Source organism: Acanthisitta chloris, unplaced genomic scaffold (genome assembly GCF_000695815.1).
Source record: "Acanthisitta chloris isolate BGI_N310 unplaced genomic scaffold, ASM69581v1 scaffold3318, whole genome shotgun sequence".
Classification (NCBI taxonomy): Eukaryota; Metazoa; Chordata; class Aves; order Passeriformes; family Acanthisittidae; genus Acanthisitta; species Acanthisitta chloris.
The window spans coordinates 18,264-40,979 of NW_008688501.1; the positions used below are offsets into that span (position 1 = coordinate 18,264).

The window sequence follows — 22,716 nt, forward strand, 5'->3', positions numbered from 1 at the left end:
TCATTAGTGCTTTGCAGGACCAACATTAAAATGTTAATGTTACAGGCAACAACTTCTGAAGATAAATTTCCCAAATTCCTCTATTTTTCACTTCAAGGACTCTTTTTTGTTCTACTCGTCTTTTTCTCCTCTAGAAGTTGCCGGACCTACTTTGTTATTATTTGTCATGTTTCAAGCTGTTGTTATGGCTAGACAGTAGTGGGGCTTAGTCACAGATAGACAATAAAATACTGATTTCTCCTCTTCTTTAAATACAACTGTAAAATTATTTCTCTAAACTTGGGACAGAGTATTTTGTGCATTTTCAGGTAAATGGACTCTTGATATTTAAATTTATAGTAGATGTATATTAAAACTTAGAACTTTCTGTATGTGTTGAGCTTTCTGTGACCGTTCAACTACTGTGGGAAGATTTATTTTAAAAAGCTGAAGGGGCTGATATTAAGGTCCTTTGAAAAATTGCCTCTTAGTTTAATGTTTGCTATGAACATCATTAAACACTTTGTGCAATCTGTGCCAATTAAGACCATTAGCATTACCATGAACCCGTAACCTTAGAGGGGAAAAATAGTTATGCTTAAAAACATAAAAGCAGGGTTATTAACAAAAAGTGACTTATCAAGTGTAAACAGAACGACTTGAACAAAATGTGCGTCATTGGACATGCATGCCCTCATTTGCCATCTGGTTTCTGTTTTATGATCCTAGCTATGGATTTATTTTGTGCTAGTGGACAAACAAGTGGACAACACTCAGAAACACAAGCTGGAATGTAAGGAAAGCTTATGGCAATCTTTCACACGTTCTGTATCGTGTGGGGAAAGAGCAGTTTCTAGAAAAGATGAGCTGAACTGTAAATATTGTGTCCTGATAAGTCTGCTGTATAGTCATATAATTATGATTTCTTTTCCTTTCTTCAGATTTTCACTGAAGTCCAGCTAAGAATGCAACCAGCAAACTAAAGTGAAAGAGCTGGGCATCTGAAGAAGCATCCTTCTACTTGGTGAAAATGTCTCTTATTTTTTGACAGTGATTAAAGGACAATGGGGTCAAACACACTTGGGAAGGCTGCAACATTAGATGAGCTTTTGAACACTTGTATTGAAATGTTTGGTATGCTTTTTCAATATTTTACTTTGTTGTTCTTGAAATTAATATTATAATATAAGTCCTGCTGGTCTCTGATTTAGCCAGTCTTTCTCTTGGCAAACAACATTTCTGTTCTGTAAAATTTTCCATGTTTCAATTTGGCCCAGAATCACAGAGCCAGAATTTTAATCACACACATACTGTATTCCATACTCTTAATACAGATAATGCACAGTGGTGGGTATGGTGGTTTTTAAAACACTGGCCTTCACCAACAGAAATGTTTAGTTGAATTACTCAAGGTGTTGTTTCTGGCATTGATCTTTGTCTTGAGTGGTTACACAGCTGTGTTTCTAACCAGTCGGTTTTTTCAAGCTTTTCCAAATCATCATGCAATAATTGGCAAGAATATGACTTAAGGTTCATGTAATCTTTTTTACTCTTACTAAAATGTGATGTACCAGGTCTGAGGGAAAGTAGTGATGAAAAAAACCTTGATCTATAGCACCATTAATCATGACATATATCACATGGCAGTCAGATGAGTTCATGGATGAGCTTAAATGCTTTGAAATGAGGTTTTAATTCACAAATAAATATTTACATTCTCTTTAGGTGTAGGACAGGTTTTGATTGGAGGGAGGGGTTTTTTCCTGTATGGAGAGAAACAAGTACCTAAAGGTGAGAGAGACTAAATAATTGAGGGATGGACAGATTTTGCTATGAACTGCAGTGAATCCCCCTATGTCCATTTCTGTAGACCACCATCAGACTTGTTCTGGAACTTAATTAAAGTATTAACAGAGTGCATACACCTAATGCCTGTTAGAAATAGTGTCTCATCTCGTATACACACTCTGTTGGCATGTATAGTCCATGTGTGGTTCCTGTTTCATACATCATATCATCTACTGTCTTCTAAAAGAGTGACAGACAATGATCTACAATTGCAGATGCTGGGGAAGACTGATGGCCAGCCAGCCTGCCCAGGAATAACTCTTTGTGTAGTTTCAGTGGCTACATGGCAAAGACACAAGAGTCTCTGTAAGGCAGCTGGAGATAGGACCCTGGGCACAGATATGAGGTGCTGCTTCGACATTGAATTCCTTGAAGTAGATCCTTTTTAACGATTTAGTTGTTATTTTAAAGCAATAAAGCTGTAATAAAACAAATTTTGGAAGTGGTTGTACATAAATCATCTGCCCACCCTTTTGGTGAACTAATTTTGGATTTATTCTTTGGATTACTGGCAGTGTGTTTGAATAATTTCTAGCACAGTGCTGTCCATGCCCTATTTTATTAGCTATGGCCAGTTATCTACACTGGTTTGGGTTTTTGCTCTCTATTTGAATAACGATCACTATATTTTAGCAATAGTTGTCATTAAAGGACCATTTTTGTGCTTTGGTTGTTTTTTCCTACCTCTTTGGTAGATAGCAAGCCAACATTTCCACTTTTGACCCTTTCTAGCTGATTCTGCTTGAAGAATAAAAGCTTCCCTCTGTTCAGGAATAATGTGGTTAACTCACTGTTTCTCTTTTGCAGATGACAAAGGAAATCAGTGCTCCAGCCATTTGCCAAGAACCTTTCTTTTAATGCATCGGTGGTATCTGCCTTCCACAGAGCTGGCTGGCAAACTTCTGTCCACATATCCTTTTGCCAAGTGTCACAAATCAGCATTACAGCATCAAAAGCAGATTGTTTCTGTTACTGCATGTAAAAATGCATCAATTAATTAGTGACAAACAAGATTTGGAGGTGAATCTTTTTTCCACATAGAAGATGGAAATCTGTGAGCTTCTTTATGCTCCCACTTGTGGTTTCCATATGTGCAGGGATACTGATGCATGCATTGTATTAACTTTGAATAACTGCAAATGTGGCCAAGATGACTTCAAATGCATCACAGCAGGCTGGCCTTGAGTACTATGAGCTTTCAGTGGTATGGAAGCACCTACATGTCATTTATACCTCTTAATTCAGTAATATCATGCCAGAGCTGGCAAGAAACCTTTCAGCAGAATATTCAGAATAGTAGAATAGAAACATTTTTGCTAGGGGAAAAAAAGGTGGCAGCCAGGAAACAGCCTTTGTCCCCTAAAATGCTGTAAAAGTGAATGAAATATCAGAGCATACTGTGGTTAACTCTAGAAGAAAAGTCTGATACTGGTTTTAATTCGGCTGGTCTAGTGTCAGTCTCCAGTGATTAAAAACAACATTACTGAATGAAGGCACACAAATCATTCTTTAACTAGCATACATATAGAGATGCCAATGGGGAGAACTGCAATGAATTCAGATTGAAAATCTGCTACTTCATGAGGTAAGCATGCTTCTGGTCCTCTAGCAGTTGGGTTTTATGCTTCTGTTGATACTATCAATGTAATTTGGTTTGATTGGGTTTTTTAACTTGATCTCTGGCCTGCAGTGAAGAGTGAATTTCTGTGCATTGAAAGCAAGTAAGTTGAGCCATTCTACTTTTAAGACACTTAACTGCATTGAGATGAAATGCTGACTGAAAACTTGCGCTGTGATTTACCTGGCACATGACTGTGACATCTCTTAGAGGGAGACTCGTTCAGTGCCACACAGGGAAAAGACACATTTTACTTCCAAATGTAATCTAGTGTGGGAGAAGAAGATTGTCTCTGGGCTGTTGACTTCAGCTCACACAATCCCTGCATAATTTATGACAACAGGAGCGTGTTAGTGATGCCAAAGCTATTACAGGTCGGGTATGTTCTGCACCTTGTGCTGATTGCTCTGGCCTTGTTTCTATCTATGGGAAAGCTTTCATGTGTTAGGCTCTTCTTGTGTAGGAACATTTCTCTGTAAAAGAGAAAGCATGAATTTTTAAGTTAGCATGATAAAACCCACTTCCCTTAAACAAGTGGTTTATCCTCCTTCCTCTGGACCATTATATCACTGAGAAGAAAGATGAGGGGGGTTGCTGAAAACAGGACTGATAAAGCCTTTTTCACATCTCCTTAAAGAGCAGAGGAGACTTACATGGCTTACATGTAAGCTTACATGGCTAACATCTGGTTAACATGGTTATCGTGGTAGAACTGCCACTCAAATTCACGTATGCATTTTCATTGAAAAATCTTTTCTGGGCAGGCAAAGTGTCTCACCTGGACAAGGGCTAATTGTAAGTGTTATTTGGGTATCTTGACAGCCTGAGCCTTTTTTGCATGTCACCTGAGGCATCGCTTTAATTTTGCATTTCAATAGAATGCTCTGACAGCCTGAGCCTTTTGTGCATGTCACCTGAGGCATCACTTTAATTTTGCATTTCAATAGAATGCTGCTTGGTTGTGCTGTGGTGAATTAAGCAAAAGAAATTATAAGATAAAGTGACTTTGGCTACTTCATCATCACAGATAATTACAGAAGCAACAGACTGAGGTAGTCCACCCTCTCTGCCCAAAGACCAGTGGGTCTGAAAAAGGTCCTATTAAATAAAGTGCATATACATGTATGCAGCCACTGAATGTTATGTCTGAGTCCCTGGACATCTCTTAACTGCTGTCTGTGGATTTCAGATACTGGATTTTGGAATTTCCTGCGGAGTTTAACTTGGATCTTGGGCTGATTCGTTTGACAGAAGAGTTTCGAGAAGTAGCCAGCCAGCTTGGATATGAGGATCACATCCATCTTATTGATATCTCCAGCATGTAAGGATGTCATGAGCTGCATCATCTTTGTCTCTGTAACAGCAGAATTCTAGTTCTGTACAAAATACAAAGATGTTAAAGGCCATCTTGATCCTGACAGAGCAAAAGAGCAGTGCCAAAAAGATTATATTGTCTTCGAATTTAAAGCTAAAATTTGAAGTTCTACTTATAGTTTCACTGTAAAAAGAGGATTCTTATTTGTATGTCAACTTTTTCATACAAACAGGAAATAAATCTTTTTCCTGACAAAGATAGTGTCAATTAGGTGATGAATATTACTTTTTTCTATTATTTTTCATACAGAATAACAAGCAATGCAGTGACTGGCATGCTATATAAATCTTAGGTTTTCTCAGGAAAGCTTTACTGTTCTCTCATCGTTAACCTGTTAATTTTTTTAATGGCTTTCTGTGTACTTCTTTTCTTTTTTTAAAAAATTTAGCATTCACATATGTAGCTGTATTTTATTTATTTAAATTTAGCATTCACATATGTAGCTGTATTGCATCACAATGATTACACTTCTGCTTCCTTGACATACTGAAATGAAATTTACATTCTAAACATCCCCAGATGGGTTCTTGTATCTCATCTGATACTGTGGATTTTCTTTTAAAATATAGCACACGCATAGTGATGTTTCTTTATTTAAGAATGGCATTGTAACCTGAAAGGACAATACTAGAGAGGTATTAGGTGCCCCAACCCTGTCAGTGTTCAGAGCCAGGTTGGATGAAGCCTTGAGCAACCTGGTCTAGTGGGGAGGTGTCCCTGCTCACAGCAGGGGGTTGGGACTAGATGGGCTGTAAGGTCCATTCCAACCCCTAAAATTCTATAATTCTAAGACTCTACACTACTAAGCTCAATGAAGGTTGCAAGACTTCCTTCAAGAACAGTTCCAGTGTGATCACGTGAATATTGCCTCTTATATCTACATTTTAAAATATTAGCCCATTTAACCTTAAAATCTTAACCATTTTAAATTGTAACCTCTTTCTGCTCTCTGAAGTGCTTTTACTGTATTGGAATTATTCCATTCCTTGCAAGCAAATTATCTGCCTTTTTCCACCTTCTGTTGTTCTGTTATTTCAGGCACTTGTGGTCTTAGAGTAAAAATTAATCCTTGATGTTATTCAAGTGTATTTTTATTCTGTATCTGAATTTGGTGTGTTCTTGTATTTTCAAAGCATTTTTAATTATGGCTTCCTGTATAAAGGGGAAGAGCATGTTGCCTTTTTGTTGTGATAGAAACCTGGTAATATTTATCTTTTGCAGTAGTGCCTCTGAAACTCTTATCTTCTGTTATGCTCCTGAACAGGTCTTACTCTGAGTGTTTGTTATGTGCTGGATGTTACAGACCAGAAAGCTCGTGGTCTGTCTATTGGTAATTTTATACAATGTGTACCATCTGTGGGCTACACTCACATATACCCAAACAGAATTGAGACTTACACTTATTTTTCTGTTACAGTCCTTCCTATGATTGGATGAGAAGAGTTACACAGAGGAAGAGGATTTCCAAGAAAGGAAAAGCCTGCCTGCTGTTTGACCATCTGGAGCCCATTGAGCTAGCTGAACATCTCACTTTTCTGGAGCATAAATCTTTCAGGAGAATTTCTGTAAGAAGCCTACAACTTTGTCACTTGTAATTAGGAGCCTCTCTTTAAAGAGTGTTCACATTGCTTAACATTTGTGACTTTTTTTCCTCAACATTTCAGTAAATCTTCAGAATCCCCAGTATGATGTATGACCTTTTTTTCCTCAACATTTTAGTAAATCTTCAGAATCCCCAGTATGATGACCATAGCCATGGCTGCACCAGGACGTCCTTGGCCTTTTTCATGACTGATGCTTTTAGTGGCAGAAGTTAATTTTGTGGAAAATTCTGGATGAAAATTCTGGGTGAAAATTACCACTAAAAGCTACTGCAGCCATATGTCACAGCAATTGATTAAACTAATATTATTGTCCAAAATCTGCAGATGTTTTCTTTTTCCCTTTGAAGAAAATAGCTAATTACTTTTCAGTAAGCATAAGAGTTTTTGCAATTAATATTTTTTAAGAGGCTGAAATATATATAGTCCTTCCGTAGTCTCTGTTCAGTCCCAACCACTTCTTCAGAAACTGTCCTTTTGTCTGACAACTTCAGGTTATAAGGGATCTTAGCAGGCCTCTAGGCCAGCCCCCTGCCCAAAGCAGGGTCAGCTGTGAGACTGATCACGTTCCTCAGGGACTTAGGCAGTTCAGTCTTGAAAACCAGCAAGAACAGAGACTGCACAACTCTTCTTTCTGCCTTCTACCATATTGGCACTGAAGGAAATTCAGATACAGTTGCTTCTTTTCACACAGGAGTGTACATAAGAGGCAAAAATGGATGAAAACAAAAGTAGAAGCTAAAATAAATCAAATGAGTAAACCAAATGCCAGCGAAATGCTTGTTTCTGCTGGCAAATATCCATATCAAAGGGTCACACGATGCCACTGTATCTGGTGGCAAATGGAAGCAGTAAATTCTCAAGATGACAAATGAGACTCTTTAAGAAGTGTTTTGGATCATGAAATAAATCAATCTCAAAAACTAAGAGAAAGATATATAGTTTTTGTTTGTTTTAAAAGAGGAAGGAAAAAGAGATCAATGAGAAGCTGAGACCAGTCTAAATAGAATCACTTTTGACGTCGTTTAATAATGTTCAAAGGTTAATTACTCTAGACTTCAAATCATGGGAAAACACCCTACCGTGATCTGCGCAATGCTAACCTCAAAGAAGGAGGGAGGGACAAGAAAAAAGGCATGTATTTCTAATTAGACTTAAGATGCATTTTAATCCCTGTGGGAATTCTAGAAAGAAAACACAAATCTGCAATGAATTTTTTTTTTTGCCTTGCTGTTTCTAGTTTGTCTGTTAAATCTTCAGCTTGAATTTTACTATCTCAGATGTTTCTCTGCAAGCAGTGAGAGTTAATTAATCTTGTACTACTTGTTCTCTCAAAGCTATGTAACTGTAGAAGGTGATTAGTCTGAATTATGTCTTTGGTTTTGCATACTTTAAAAAGTATGAAGGAAAAGGAAGGGCAGTGTTAACTATACCAGAAAGCATTTAAAAGTATCTGAACACTGAAATACTGTTTATCTGCAGCTATGAGACAAGCATCTGCTGTGTTAGAGCATATGCCCTTGTATCATCTAGCAGGCTGGTTTTGATCAGCTAAGACAATGAAATCCATCTTGGCTGGCATTGCTAGCAAGTCCCTACACAAGCTAAAGTTATGTCATAAGCTCCTGAAAAATCATCTTTAGGCAAGAGCTGAAAAATGTTTTCCAAATATTTAGGGAAATTTACTGCCCGGGAGCCTATAGGGTATCATGCCTTGAGGACGTCAAGTAAAATTGCACAAAATAGAATGTTGTTTTGAGTAAATTATGAGAAAGATAATTCCACAGAAGTAGCAATCATGCTCATTGTGCAGACTTGTGTATCTTCGGACACAAAACAAGTTGTAAGTTGGCATTTAAGTAAAAACCAAACCAAAACAACAGCAGAAAGCTTTTAAGAGCTTTAACAGCTGGTGTGCAACAGGGTCTGCTGACCCTGAGTCATAGTCACTTTCTAAACCAGGGGAGCTTTAAAAAGAAAAAAAGGGATCTAAGATTCAATTTGATCCTTCAGTTGTCCACCATTTTACTGAAAATGCCTTTTCTTTGTTAGTTCACAGACTACCAAAGCTATGTGATCCATGGCTGCCTGGAGAACAATCCAACTTTGGAGAGGTCTATTGCTTTATTTAATGGTATTTCCAAATGGGTGCAGCTCATGGTTCTCAGCAAACCAACACCCCATCAAAGAGCCGAAGTAATCACAAAGTTTATCAATGTTGCACAGGTAAGTCTTGCATATGAGTCTTTTTCTTCCAGGATAAAGCAGTAATATAAGCAGAGCTTGCAGTAAACGAATTAGCTGATGCTCTTTGTGCTGTTTCCTCAGTGAATAGCCTGTTCAGTATCACTGAAGGTTATTTGTTCAGGTGTGTCATGTCTGCATTTTTTAACCAGCAGACATGACTATGCAATAACTTTTCTTTGTTGCATTCCAGTTGGAATGTTGAACTATTCTGTTATGTGCCCTGGTTTAGTGATTTCTGCTTTAGCCATGACAGGTTGTCTCCTTTAGCTTGTTGTGTGTGACACTGAATAGCTGCTACATGTGTTTCCTTAATTTTTAATTATGCATGATCGATCTCTCCTGCAGAAGCTACTTCACCTCCAGAACTTCAACACACTGATGGCAGTTGTGGGAGGTCTAAGCCACAGCTCTATTTCTCGCCTGAAAGAAACTCATTCTCATTTGTCTTCAGAAGTGACAAAGGTATGGTGGACTCCAGAATACAGACATTTTGAGCTGAGCATCACCTCTTTGAGGTCTGATGGGTTCTGCAGTGCAGGTGTCTCACCAGCACAAAACTTGGATCATGGCAGGGCAACCTGAAACATACTTTGATTGCATTCCTCTCGGTGTAGAAGGATAAGCCCAGAGAGATCCTCTGGTTGATTGCCCGTGCCAGAGAGGAAATTAATACTGCCGACATCCTGACATGAGTTGTGCTCATTTAAAACAGATTAAGGAAATGCTATGAATGCTTTCACAGAGACTTGCTTCTCTGGCTATTTGTAGGACTGGAACGAAATGACAGAGCTGGTCTCTTCCAATGGAAACTACTGCAACTACCGCAAGGCTTTTGCTGACTGTGTTGGCTTCAAAATTCCTATTTTAGGAGTCCATTTGAAAGACTTGATTGCTGTCCATGTCATTTTTCCTGATTGGATAGATGAGAACAAAGTTAACATAGTGAAAATGCAGCAGCTTTCCATCACCTTGAGTGAACTGGTTTCCCTGCAAACTGCTTCTCATCATTTAGAGCCTAATATGGACCTAATTAACCTGCTAACCGTAAGTATTGAGCATGTTTCAATTCACTGCTGTTACTCAAATTTTGAATGTCAGTAGGAATATTCATATCTTTAAAGATAAGTGCATATCACTATGCCATTTTTGAAAAAGAAAAGGGCAAGAAAACAAAACAAACAAGTTCACATGAGTTGTTAATAAAGTCAAAGAGAGTTTCACTATTGTAGTATGTGATGGCTGGAAGCAGCAACAGGACTATTATAAATTAGTTTAAGAATGACAGAAAGAGGGCTGTATTTATGTTAGGAGAAGTAAAAACTAAGTGCTGACTACTTAGAATTGAGGCTTATGTCTCCTGCATAAAGATTGGGTGACATGTTGACACGGACACACGAGTGAAATTCCAGCTTGAGCCTCGCTCCATTCTTGCCCCCCTGTGCTTTCTTGTGACACAGTACCCCTCCTATCCAGCAAATAAAAATACTCTTGAATGCTGTTAAACAGCCCCTGCAATCCCTGCTTCTTTCCCCTCTCCTTCCCCATTGTCAGTGGCTACATTTAAGGAGGTTTGAAACTTGCACACACAAGTTACAGATAAGGATTTGAATGACCCAGCTCAAACCAAGGGAAAGTGAGTTTTCAAAAAGACTGTGTAATTTTTATTTTTTTAAAGCAATGAATGTCATTTTGAAAAAATATTACACTTTAGTTCAAAACATACTGATGTGTGGAGCCTGAACCATGAGGCCAAATCCTGTTCCTATTGAAATGTAGCTATTTTAGCACCGATCTCAACTGCAGCAGTGTTTGACCCAGCACCACACTTTGTTCAGGTCATAGGCAAAACTCAGTATCTTGGAATTAAAGACAGAACCTTTGAAACTGGTTCCAAAAAAGCATACTGCTTGTTATGAAACAGTTGATCTTGCAAGCAAATAAAAGTCACCTGCTCACCTGGGAGTAGTCTGAAACATGCTGTGTTAGATGAAGGACTCCCTTAATATGTAATCAGTTTATGCTGGTTTTGTTCTCATTATTTTACTTTGTCTTTCAGATCTCTAATTCAGAAAAGAGAATCTCTTTGCTTTCCTTAAATCAGTATCACTCTTTTTAAGATAAACATAAAAATAAACAGGCCTGAGCTTGGAGCTACCAAGCTGGTGTGAATATACCTGTGACTTCATTTTAATGAGGAATGGGAAAGTTTGGGGGACTAGGAAAACATGTTCCAGTTACATCTTGCGTGGAACGATCTGGGAACAAGTCCTAATCCTGGTTAGTGGGACAGGGAAGAGAATGGACCATGTGTTGGACACTGCAACACTCCTTTAATTTAAATAATGGACTATAAAGACAGATATTTATCTTGTTTTGTTTTTGTAGGGATTCAGAGTTACTTTCTCGTGCCACTCTTCCCCTTTCTGGTCATTTCTTACAAGCCTGGCTGTGAGTAGGGGGAAGTGCAACCCCAGGCTTTAGGGAACTGAGCAATAAGAAAGTGAATCCAAAAGGGCAGAAATTAGACAATGTGAAGTGAGAGATGGAAGCTGAACTGCTGCTGCCACTTTCATTAGCTGTTCTTCTCTCTTTTTGGGGACAGCCTTCTTTCCAAAAACCTTTCCAGGGTGATTCGATCTTCATATTAGTCACCGGAACTGTAGTTGTGCATCAAGTACATTTGATAGTGTTGAAGTTTTGATTTAAGATGATGACTTCTGGAAAGGAAAAGGCCAAAATTTCTATCAGAAGCTCCTGGACCCGAATATTGGTACCTGTAACAACATGAATATTCTCATTTTTTTTCCAGACATAGGTTTTGTTCTCATCTGTGAATATGAATACAATTCTTTTTCTTACAGTAATAATGGAGTTATATAGCAGATTAAATGTTTCTGTCAATCTTTTGTTAATAAGAAACTTTTCAAATACAGGCTGGGGTCAGAGAAAGAGGAGAAGAAAAGCTAAGATTGCAGCCCAAAGCTGACAAGAACAGCCAGCTAAAAATAGTTGACCTTGCTATGTGCAAATGGTCTTCTAACAGATTTAGTCTCCCTTGCTGCCAAAGTCATCTTCAGTTTCCAGAGCCTGAAAAATTAACTGTCCTATTTTTTGCTAGGTCTTCCCTCTCTGATGTAAACTGTAAAAATCTTTCCTATGTTTACCTCATTTAGAGAAACTCCCTTTCAAATCTAGTAATGTATATAAATGTATAGAGTGCTTTTCATTTGTGTGTGAATCCGCTGACCTAACTATTTGTTCACTTCTGCTGTTTTCCCATTGAGCTGCTTCTATCTGGGCAAGATTCTAGTAGGTGTCTTGTCCTGATAAGCAATGTGTAAGCGTCTTGCCCAACCTCCCTCCCTTGTAGTGTAGCCTTTTATACCACACTTAGGAAGTGCTAACAGCCTGGCCTCTGCTTGCTTGACAAGTAAATCACTGGGTGCTGGTTTGCTAGTCCAACAACCTGCCCAAAAGGATTACATGGGTATTTCATAGGCATGTGGGAATTTGCCATTTTTGTCTTTTCCTCAGTGGTGGAGCCCTGTTTGCTCTGGGGAAGCTGATACCTTTCAAGTAGTTTGGAAATGGTGGTGTTTGGGGAGACTGTGTTAAGAGCTATGAAGTGAGAGCTTGGCTTAAAAGCTGGGGAGAAAGCTTGGTAGTAAACTTCAGGCCACCTGGTCAAGGGTCTTACAGGCATTTTTCAGATGCTATTGTGTGTATAAACCAAAAGGATGAATGGGGAACAGGAAGTCTTTGGCTTCAGTGGTAGCTGCTGAATGATCAGCAGTTTGGAGTGTTGCTCTTATCTTAGATATCTGCACACAAACTTAGAAGCATGCTTCCCCCCACCCCCCTCCACTGCACCCCATCTTGTTGTCGGGATAAAAAAATCAGCTTCTAGCTCACAAAATTTTAGCTTTGAACATGTAGCTAAAAGAAGCCAATATTTTGCATGGAAGTTAACATGCCGTTAGTAAGGCAAAGGTTTGTGTATGGACAACAGTGACAGAAACGAAAGATTTACCTGCATAGGAGACTGTGAAAGGTGAGAGGGAGCTCTAGTGATGCAAGTCATCCCTTGTCACGTGTAAATTAGCAATGTAAATGGGCAAGAGAAGCAGATGTGCCAGGACTCAACTGTCAGAGAGTCCAGTGTATGTTACACAAAGATGGACTCACTTTGTAATAATCCTTGCTCTTAGTCTGTGTGGTTATTCCCCCTTTCCTGCCTCATTGGCCATGATCTCTCCATTTCTGACATCCAAAACATGGAGCTAAGTACAAGTAGTAAAAGAGGACCTGAGCATAAGCTTGGCAGTGCACCCAAGAGGAATAACAGCTCTAATGACATTTTTGTCATTAGAGAACTTACATTTGGTAAGGATGCTTAAGGGATTTCTTTACCTGCTGTGTAGTATTTGCACATTGTTTTTATTTCACAATGTGAATAAAAGCCTGTGGGTAAACATTTCATCACTTTCTGAGGACTGGAAGTTGATCTCAGCCTCTCAACTAGACAACAGTGTATTTATACGAACTGTGTTAAAACCCATTTGGTGCCACCATTTTCCCCCCACTATTTTTAGGTCTCGACAGCTATTTATCTAACCTGTTCTGAGACTGTATGCAAATGAATGGAAAGTCCCAGTCATTTGTACAGTCTAGTGAAGAGAACGAGAAATATCTAAACAATCAAATTGAAAGTCACCCTCCCTAACTTGTGTTCAGTAAGTTCCACCTAGAAAAAAAAAAAGTCATGTATTTCTGATTACTCCCCTACTCTTTTCAATCCCCTTCCAAATTGCTTGGGAAAAAACAGGACAGGAACACAAATCGAATGAAAACTGTCACTTGCTGTAAAATTGTCCTAGGAAATTCATTACACTTTATCTGTCAGAGCAAAACTGTAAATAAAATATAAAATGAGGGCTTATATAACTGCATAGTCATTATGCTTTTTTTTTCTAATAAGTGAAACTTCTGAACCAGATAATAGCTTGTGCCCTGTGTGCTTACATATCATGCCTAATGAAGTTATAACCACTGCTTATGATAAGGTCAGATAATTCAGGGAGGGGAAGAAACAAATGCTCAGTAAATAGCAATGCATTTACACTCCCAAATCCACACCCTGCTCATCTGGCCTACTGAGAAAAGTGTACTCTTTCGTGGGAACTGTACAACACCTTTTGAACTACCAATTCTTCTCTCAGCCCCAGCCCGACCTGATAATATCATGTTCTCCAACTGAGTTCTGCTTATTTTATACCACCAAGGAACCTCAGAATACAGTTGCTGAATAACTAAGTATATGAACAGTATTTGTTACTGGCTCTACATTATCTTTAGGACAGGCCCTTGCATACCTCTGTGACAGCAGCATGCCAGGTGGGCAAAGGAAGCTGTGGGATGCTCAGCTTTTCACTGATGCCTATAACCAAATTATGAAGCACAAAATTCAGCACAGTATTACAGCTAAACAAATTGAATAACGCAATACCCTGACATCTCTAAAGCCATATGTTCGCTCTGGGAACTTATCTTGGGAAAGGGCACAACTCCTATCTTACTCATCACGCAAAATTCTGTACAGTGTTGTTGTTCCTGCATGTTACTTGCTTGGTATTTCAGGTTCTCTAAAAATAACCTTCTGTCACAGTCATTTAGACAGTATTAATTTATCTGCCTGCTCAGGAACATCCTTTTAACTCAATCATAGCTTAACTGGGGATTTGCAAGGTGGATGATAACTTCAAATCACGTCAATTACTACAAAGCCAATTAATGTAAGGACATGATCACAGGAAACATGCAGTGTTTGTTTCCTCTCATTGCAAGACATTAGCCACAGTGATGATTACTTTTTTCCTTCATCACTCCAAAAGAGGAGGAATTTACTGCAGACCTGCATCAGCAGAAGACCCCAAAGTAAAACCAAACACATTCATTCTACTTTAAGAATATTCATGCCCCTTCTTTTTTCTCAATAAATCCTCTAGAGAAAAAAATGAGAACATGGAAGAAAAATCTTTCATTTACCTAGAAATACAAGTTGAAAGGTAATTTGCCTTTGCTGAGATGCAACCAGGAGCAGGCCAAGCTGGGCCAAAGTAACTGAGATTACTCTTTATGGCACACTTCGCTGCATCAACAGAGGTGGCAAACCCAACTTGCTTCTCTCAGGCCTGTGTCAGTGCCCAGGGATTTCCAGGGAGGCTTTTGCTGCATGGGCTGATCCCAGTAGAAGAGCTGCAGTGCTGTGACCCTTCTTCAGGAACAAAATTTGACCACCGTACTTCAAAAATTTGAAGTCCTTCCAGTCCAGGCCCTCTACAGCTTCTTTCTGGACGTTTTTGTTTTCACCAGGTTGTTTCTCAGAGGTGTCTCATGACCAGTGAGCTTCTAGAAGAAAGTGTTTTCTTAAGGGTGGTCTTTAGAGCCAATGTCCTTTTTTGCATAAGTCAGCATGCAGCCCCTCTCCCTCACTGTGTTGGGATGCAGGTTGTGACAGCCCTCACATAATGCTTAGCTCAGTACAGATGTGAACAGCAGCCTGTGCTCACCAGTGTGGGTTACGTTAGCTCTGTGAAAAATTGCTTTCCCAGCAGCTGCACACAGCTTTGCTGTGTATCCTGAGCTCTGAGCAGCAAAACCTTTTTAGCTTCAGTGGGAGGTATATCTCTGTTTACAAGCCTGTCATATCCAACCCAGTGTAATAAATATTACTGTTTTTCCCTCTTTCTTACATGTAGCTGTCCCTGGACCTCTATCACACAGAAGATGATATCTACAAGCTCTCACTGGTGCTGGAACCAAGGAACTCCAAGTCTGTAGGTCATCTTTTACTGACATATTGCTTACTTTTTCTGCATGGAGTTGATAATTTTTTTAAATGACAGTTAATGTGTTTCTTTATTCACGTTCACATAAAGCTTTTTAGTGTTGTGCTTGTATAGGAAACACAGTCACTATTTTTAAGTTTTAGTGCATATGGGGAGAGGTAAATAGTGGAATATGCCAGACTTCATTATTCCTTATTTTTTAACAAAACCTCTGTAAGTCCTGGAAAACAGAGTTCTGGTTAACGTATGGATATCCTTTGTAAATTTACGTCAATTATTTATTGAGTGACTCTTAGCTTGTTTTCTGGATGCTGGTGCAGTTACATAAAACAACATGAATTCAAAGATTTGTTTGAGGTAAGCTAAATAATTAGCAGTAGTATTTTAAAACTGTTTGTTTGGGTGTAATTGGCTGTATCTTGGGGTCTCAAGCAATGTTTAAACACATTGGAATTGCTATTACTCTTTTTTTGATTATGTACAACTGAGGATAATGCTGCATTGATGCATTTTTCTTTATTTTGCAAGTCTGAGGATACAGATAAATCTCATAATTAATAGCTGATTTGCATTTAAAGTATTATTCTTTCTTCCACTACCAAAACCTGGAGACTCCTCTCCCCTCTGAGCATTTGATCAGTGTACTAACATTCTTCTTACCTATCCTATCCAGCACATGATGCTCTCAGGCTGACACCAGCAGAAACTGAGGGTGGCTGGAAATGTTTAGCAGGGTGTGAGAGCAGAGTCCAGTACTCTGAGGTGATACATTACAGTTCTTTTTAAGGTTTTGAAGTATTCTTAGAAGCAAGCAAGGAAGAAATCCCCCTTAATTTTCAAGTATAAGGCTTCTCTGAGTTTTAAGATAGTTTATCACACTTGGAGACCAGTGTGAGGACTATATATGTACTTTCAATTGTGTATGACAAGCAACAGTAAGAAAGCTAATTAATATTTCTATAGCCAACACTAGCTCAGTTTGAACACTTGGAATTTCATTACTGAGTCTCCAGTCCTTGCTGGATATGGCTTGATCACAACAGTTTGCATTTATTGCAGTCATTCTGAGTCCCTCATGCTCTCATTACTGCCAGCGAAGTCGAATTGTTGCAGCCTTAATGCGCCACTACTGTAAATGAAGAAAATTATCACATTGCTGCTTTGATCTTCAGCCTGAGCTTTAAGCAGGACAAAAGTAATATAAACAGTGCTGTGAACTTTAACAGTACACAGCAATTATAGGAGACTTCTGCATAAGGATCAATGAATAACCAGTGACATTGAGCTGTTGCAGCACCCTGATGGGTAAAAAGCTGCAGCTGAATCGACAGAAGCCAGACTATTTGAAGCATACTTCTTTTTGATGGAGTGCCAAAGCACACAAGCTATATTAGCGGGGAAAGAATCTGTAGAGCTTTTGTATGTGGAAAAATTTGTCAAAGGCAACGTGACAGTGTAGTTGTATCATTCCAACTGCTCCTCAATTTATTGTTGCATGGGTACCACTCCCATGCAGGTGCACTACAGAGGAAGTGCCTCAAGCTGCTGCAGTCATTTTCGAGGCAAAACTGGAGCTGAGCCATTAGCCTACGAGTCTGCTGATAAGAGGGACTTGAGCAAGACTTTCATTCTGCTAAAACTGAGAGAGACTCTTCAGTCAGTATAACAGCCTAAAAAAAACCCTGAAGAATGACTGCCAGCTGTAGTACAGCTTCTCCCTGTCACACTGTCCTGCTTTTCCCCACACATTAGTGATCTCCTTGTTGGGAGTTTTTACTAGTACAGCTATTGTCTAGAAAGCAACTCTGCCTGATGCAATTAAGCCACTGAAGACACACTTAGATACTATTTGTTTTGCTTTTCAGTAGAATTTATTTCAATGCCAAAGTGTTTGCATACATCTGAAAATACTTTTCCCATCTATAATATCATTATCCCTGTGCTGGTGAAATAGACAGGAGATACAGTCTGAATCACAAACGGCATGACTAAATACAGTGTTTCTGAATGTTCAATAAATTCACCTTGATAGTCTCTGGACAACTAACTGGTCAGTACCTTTCCTTATAGGATGCATTTCAACTACATAAATAAAATCATGGTTGTTCATATGAGTCTATGAGTGAAATAGAAGGAACCAACATTTCCCCTGAGCTAGTGGGCAGTAAGATGAAGTTTTCATTGCAACTTGTCAAAAAGGATAAAATTTGAATGAGGCTTCAAATGAAATATCCCCGAAGAAAGAGGAAGGCTCCAGTGGATTCAGCTCTTTCTGCCACTGTGTATTCAGACCAGCAGGTGTTAAAAGCTCTCTGTGATGACTTGGTAGTCTAGCACCACACTGACACCTTTGATATGGATGCTTTGAGTCCCTTTAGTCTAATATTTTTATTTTATGAGAAGGCATATTTTTAATTTGCTCTCTGAGCATAGCTGTAAGACTGTCACAATACTGGCATGTTACATGTTGTCACGTAACATGTCAGCATTAAAAGATTGTTGCATTTCTGCATATTTTTAAAGCAAAAGCACTTGCCAGCATGTTGGTCTATCACTGTGTGGTGATGTTAATTTTAGAATTATAACATTCTGTCAGTGCTTATGGCACATAGAGCTGAATGACCAGCTCAGTATGCCAAAATACAGGCTCACTGTATTTCTTACTGAAATTGCATTCTGTTTGATACAGCGATTTTTCCTTCCAGAACATACTTGTGCACATTTGTAGGAGTCAAAAGCCATTGAGGCACTGATAAAAGCTGTTCTAACAATTGAAAAGGGAAAAGCCATATTAATAAAGCAGCCCACTAACTCATCCTTCTCTTTTTTCCTACCAAACACAGTAGAGTATGAACTCGTGACCATTTTTCATCTTAATGGCAAAGGCTACAGTACCTTTGTTACATGCCATGATAACTGTAACACCTTTACCTGTCTTTATTATCTCAGCTCGCATCAGGTTAAAGGGAGACAGATGAGACCCACATTCTTTGCTCAGCAGGTAGCACAGGGCTCTTCTAAGACTGAACCCTCTCCATTGTGATTCAAACCATGCTGAATTTTTTCTGCTTTGACACTGCTTCACCTACTACATGTCCAGTGGCAGATGCAGGAAAAGGCCAGTATGCCTTGCAGCATTTTTCATGCTAACTGGTGATTTTTGAATCCGTACCTGAAACTGTGTTCAGGTTTGTCCTATATTTTCTACTTGAAGAAGCTGAGCTGCATGCCAGAGCTGCTCTCAAAGCACTGTAGGAACATGGAGGGGAGTGAGACTGTGAGCTCTCTGCATCAAGTGAGCTGTCAGCTACTGTTTTGTCAAGACCAATCTGTTTTCAAAACAAAATAGTCTGGCTGGTGTTATCTGCAGAGCAAGTCAAAGGTTAGCCCCTTTCTGCTCAGGCTGCCTAGATGAATTAAGCTGTTCATCCTGGCACATCTCAGCTGGAAACCAGTGGGATCGCTGAGTGCAGTTCTGTTCCCACTTCTGCATCCTGCTCTCTTCTCGGTGCTGCACAGAGCAGGAACATTAACTTATTTTGGCTGTGCAGTCCCTTGCATGGCTCCTGGGCACAGTCCCTCCAGCAGGGAGTTGGCGCTTCACTGTGCTGTGGTGGAGGGGACTTTACTGGGGGGGAGAAAAGCAGGTTTCTGGCCTTAGCTAGTACTGATGCTCGCTGTATCCAGAGACCCTCCTTCCTCCTCTCTTCCTTCAAGTTTCACTGCTGTTGAACCCTCTGGAGATGTCAGTGAGGAAAGTCTGCTTGGGTTTGCTTCTGAGCTCACTGGGTGCTGCTGCTGCCAGTGTAACTGTGGGGTGTCACAGAGAGCCCAACTGAAGCTGTTACTGGAAGCAAGCAAACCTTTAAATCCTTGCCTGATGTTTTGCTAAGCATATTTTTACAGCACAGGGACTCCAATTGTTTGTGGTTATGGCTCTGACATATAGAGCTGCTTAAAAACAATTTAAATTTGACTTCTTCAGGCTTGATAATCTTTGTGTTCTGATCCATGTCTCAGCAGCCTACCTCCCCGACAACCCCTAACAAGCCAGTAGTGCCACTGGAGTGGGCATCAGGAGTGGTACCAAAACCTGACCCCACAGTCATTAACAAGCACATACGTAAGCTGGTGGATGTAAGTATTTGGAACAGTATACTGGTCAAAGAGAATGATAGCTTTGATATTTTCATCATTATAATTAATTTCAAGCTTTTCAAGAGATTGGTATGGTTGGGGTGATTTTCAAACATCTGATAATAAATTTGAGCCATTACTGATATGTTCAGAAATATTTAGTTTATTCCTGCAATCAGCAATGTAAGTAGCTGTAAGTAAGCAGGTTTCTGGATGCAAAGGAGCAAGTTTTCAGGGGCATCCAAAGCCTGGCTGTTCTTCAATAGGTTTAACTAGCAAATCTAAATTCAGAGGGTAAAGCTGAGTTTTTGCAGCTCTAGCAGCCCAGTTCATGTCTGGTAACAGACAGCTGGAAAAAAAAAAACTACTCCAGAAACAAGGCCTCACACAATAATAGCACCAGATAAGTTTTCTGGAAACTATTTCTGGTTTTCTACTTGCTGATATTTGACTTTCCAGAGTATATTATGTATGGTAAAGCTAGCATTGTCTTGGAGTCACTTTTAAAATCACAGAATCACAGGATGGTTCTGATTGGAAGAGACCACAGTTGGTCATCTGGTTCAAGCTCCATGCTTAAGCACTGACATGAGGTCATGCAGCATTATAGCTTGGATCTTCCAGCTTCAATTTGGAAGGTGATGTGTTTTGTTAGGTAATGCAAACAAACCCAAACACTACCATGTGACTCTGGAGAGACTGAGCACTGCTGTGCTGGTGTGTAAGGGGCTTTTAGTAATGTGAGTAGCATGCTGAGGAACCAGAAATGTGTTGTAGATAGTGAAGCAGATTTCCTTCTGCTTTTTACAAATTAATAACTAAGTCTGGGAGGAACTATAAAATTCTGACCTCGTCTGTTACAGATCATTAACTGAGGTTATGTTGTTAAGATAACTTAAACAAAGTCTTCAGTTCTCTCACTCAGACATCAAATATATCTTGTAGTTTACTTTTAGTACATGCTCTTTTTTTAGAAGAGTTTCATTTTTCTTTTAATGTGGGATGCCAGAAATGCACACGCTGTTCCTGTATTGCTTTTGTCAGTGCCATATGTGTTGATAAAAATCACTCCACATCTAATCCTCTCTTTGATATCTTGTTTAAATAGGAAGTCTGTCACAACTCCTTAATCTCTCCAGAATACACTGGGTGGGGGGTTGTGCTTGTTCCTGTGGTTGGAGGAGATGTGCTCCCTCATTCCACAATTTTGGCCTGGTTCAAGGCATGTGATCTTGAGTTTGACAGGATTAAATCATGGTTTGGGGATTTTACAGATGCAGCTTATTAAAATAGAATTATATAGAATTATAGAATTTAAAGGTTGGAATAGACCTTACAGATCATCTAATCCCAAACCCCCCCTGCCATGGGCAGGGACACCTCCTCACTACATCAGGTTGCTCAGGGCCTCATCCAGCCCGGTCTTGAATACTGCCAGGATTGGGGCAGCCACCACGTCCCTGGGCAATCTGTTCCAATGTCTCACCACCCTTACAGTAAAAACCTTTTTCCTAATATCTAGCCTAAACCTTCTCTCCTTCAGTTTGAACCCATTACCTCTCAATCCTATCATTGCAGTTCCTAACAAAGAGTCCCTCTCCGGCTCCTTGTAGGCTCTTCAGATATTAAAAATTTGCTAGGCTCATACCAGTCTGCAGAGCTGTTTTGGTTTTGCCAATCTTTGTCATTTACTAGCTGTTTTGAGGTGTTTTAAGGCATTGGTTTTATTACAAAAAATGTGCTGAATACTGCTTGGGTTTGTGTTTTGATTCTCAAGGATGCATTTTTGAGGTCTGCCAGTCATTGGTTACAGGCCATTTGATAGATACTCAGCAATGGGTTTCATGAGGTTCTTGTTAAAATAAGGACAATGCAAACACCTTTCAGAGGTGTCAGTACAGTAATTTAGTGTCTTTGTCAACCAAATTTTAATCTAATAAAAGAGTTTGTACATCACTATGTGTCTTTCAGATAGTCATGTTGACTTTGACACTTGTGTTTTTCCCATCAGTTTCACACATAAATTTAACACCTGTTGCACACCTCTGCAAACAGTGGGACAGATTACAGTAATTTCTTGGCAGCCAAGGAGGGCTTCCATCACTTTATCTTACCTTTTAAATTTGATCCCATGTCTGTTTTTATTTAGTGGTGAACTGGGGTGGGTTGGTGGAAGGGAATGGTTGCTAGACACAAAGTGTTTGTCATCTGGATGTCAAAGCATTAGTAAACTAATCAGACTGAAACAGTACTGAGCAGAGGTGACAAGCTAAAGGAGAAGTGAAGACAAAACAATCTGAAATACTCATGGGAAAGCTGCTGTTGTGTTGGGTTTGGGTTATTTCTTTTTTTTTCCTTTTTTTTGGTGGTTAAGAAGTATACTTAATGAAGTGAAGGGAATATGTCATCACATGATGCAGAATTGTAGTGACATTTCCAATAAAGAAGAAAAATAAAGCAAGAATAATTATGTGTAAAGAGGTGTGGAGAACCATCACTAGATAAATACTGAGGTCAAGTTTTCTTTAAAAATTAGCCATTTTTCCCCTAGAGGCCGGTACATATTGAAATACCGAGTAGGAATGAAAGGAATAAAACAGATGCATCAGAAGCATTTGATTAGCAATGTGGAACATTAAGTTCTATGTAATTATAAACTTGAAGTGGCTGATATAGATTCAGGATAGATTAGATATTATGATAATAATTTCTTTGTTTTTTCCCAGTCTGTCTTTAGGAACTATGATCATGACCATGATGGTTATATTTCTCAGGAAGACTTCGAAAGTATAGCTGCCAACTTTCCCTTTTTGGACTCTTTCTGTGTGCTGGACAAAGATCAGTAAGTTTGGAGATTTCTTTGTGGGTTTAGTTCTTTGTACCTTTTCCTCAATTTAAAGCCAAGTATTGAAGAAACAGAGTCTCCCAAGTTTCTTGTGTCTGACAAGATCACCGAAGGCTGATTCTTGTGTTGTAGTCAGTTCTATAAGTCCACCCAGACTGGAGTCCTGCTTTACCTGGAACTTTAAAAATCATTTATGTAATAGCTTAATGAGGAATTCC

The 22,716-nt window shown here is 39.2% G+C and overlaps 1 protein-coding gene across 1 annotated transcript in view; it reads left to right on the forward strand.

The window, feature by feature from the left end:
- Window positions 1–22,716, forward strand: part of RASGRP3 (RAS guanyl releasing protein 3 (calcium and DAG-regulated)) — a 47,906-nt gene that overhangs the window by 16,625 nt on the left and 8,565 nt on the right. Inside the window, exons 2-12 of the mRNA XM_009081026.1 lie at window positions 921–1,113; window positions 2,635–2,737; window positions 3,350–3,412; window positions 4,635–4,766; window positions 6,238–6,385; window positions 8,474–8,647; window positions 9,014–9,130; window positions 9,437–9,712; window positions 15,427–15,504; window positions 19,537–19,653; window positions 22,380–22,495. Of these exons, the coding sequence (XP_009079274.1) occupies window positions 1,044–1,113; window positions 2,635–2,737; window positions 3,350–3,412; window positions 4,635–4,766; window positions 6,238–6,385; window positions 8,474–8,647; window positions 9,014–9,130; window positions 9,437–9,712; window positions 15,427–15,504; window positions 19,537–19,653; window positions 22,380–22,495 (1,394 nt within the window). The 5' untranslated portion in view covers window positions 921–1,043. The remainder of the gene's footprint in view (window positions 1–920; window positions 1,114–2,634; window positions 2,738–3,349; window positions 3,413–4,634; window positions 4,767–6,237; window positions 6,386–8,473; window positions 8,648–9,013; window positions 9,131–9,436; window positions 9,713–15,426; window positions 15,505–19,536; window positions 19,654–22,379; window positions 22,496–22,716) is intronic.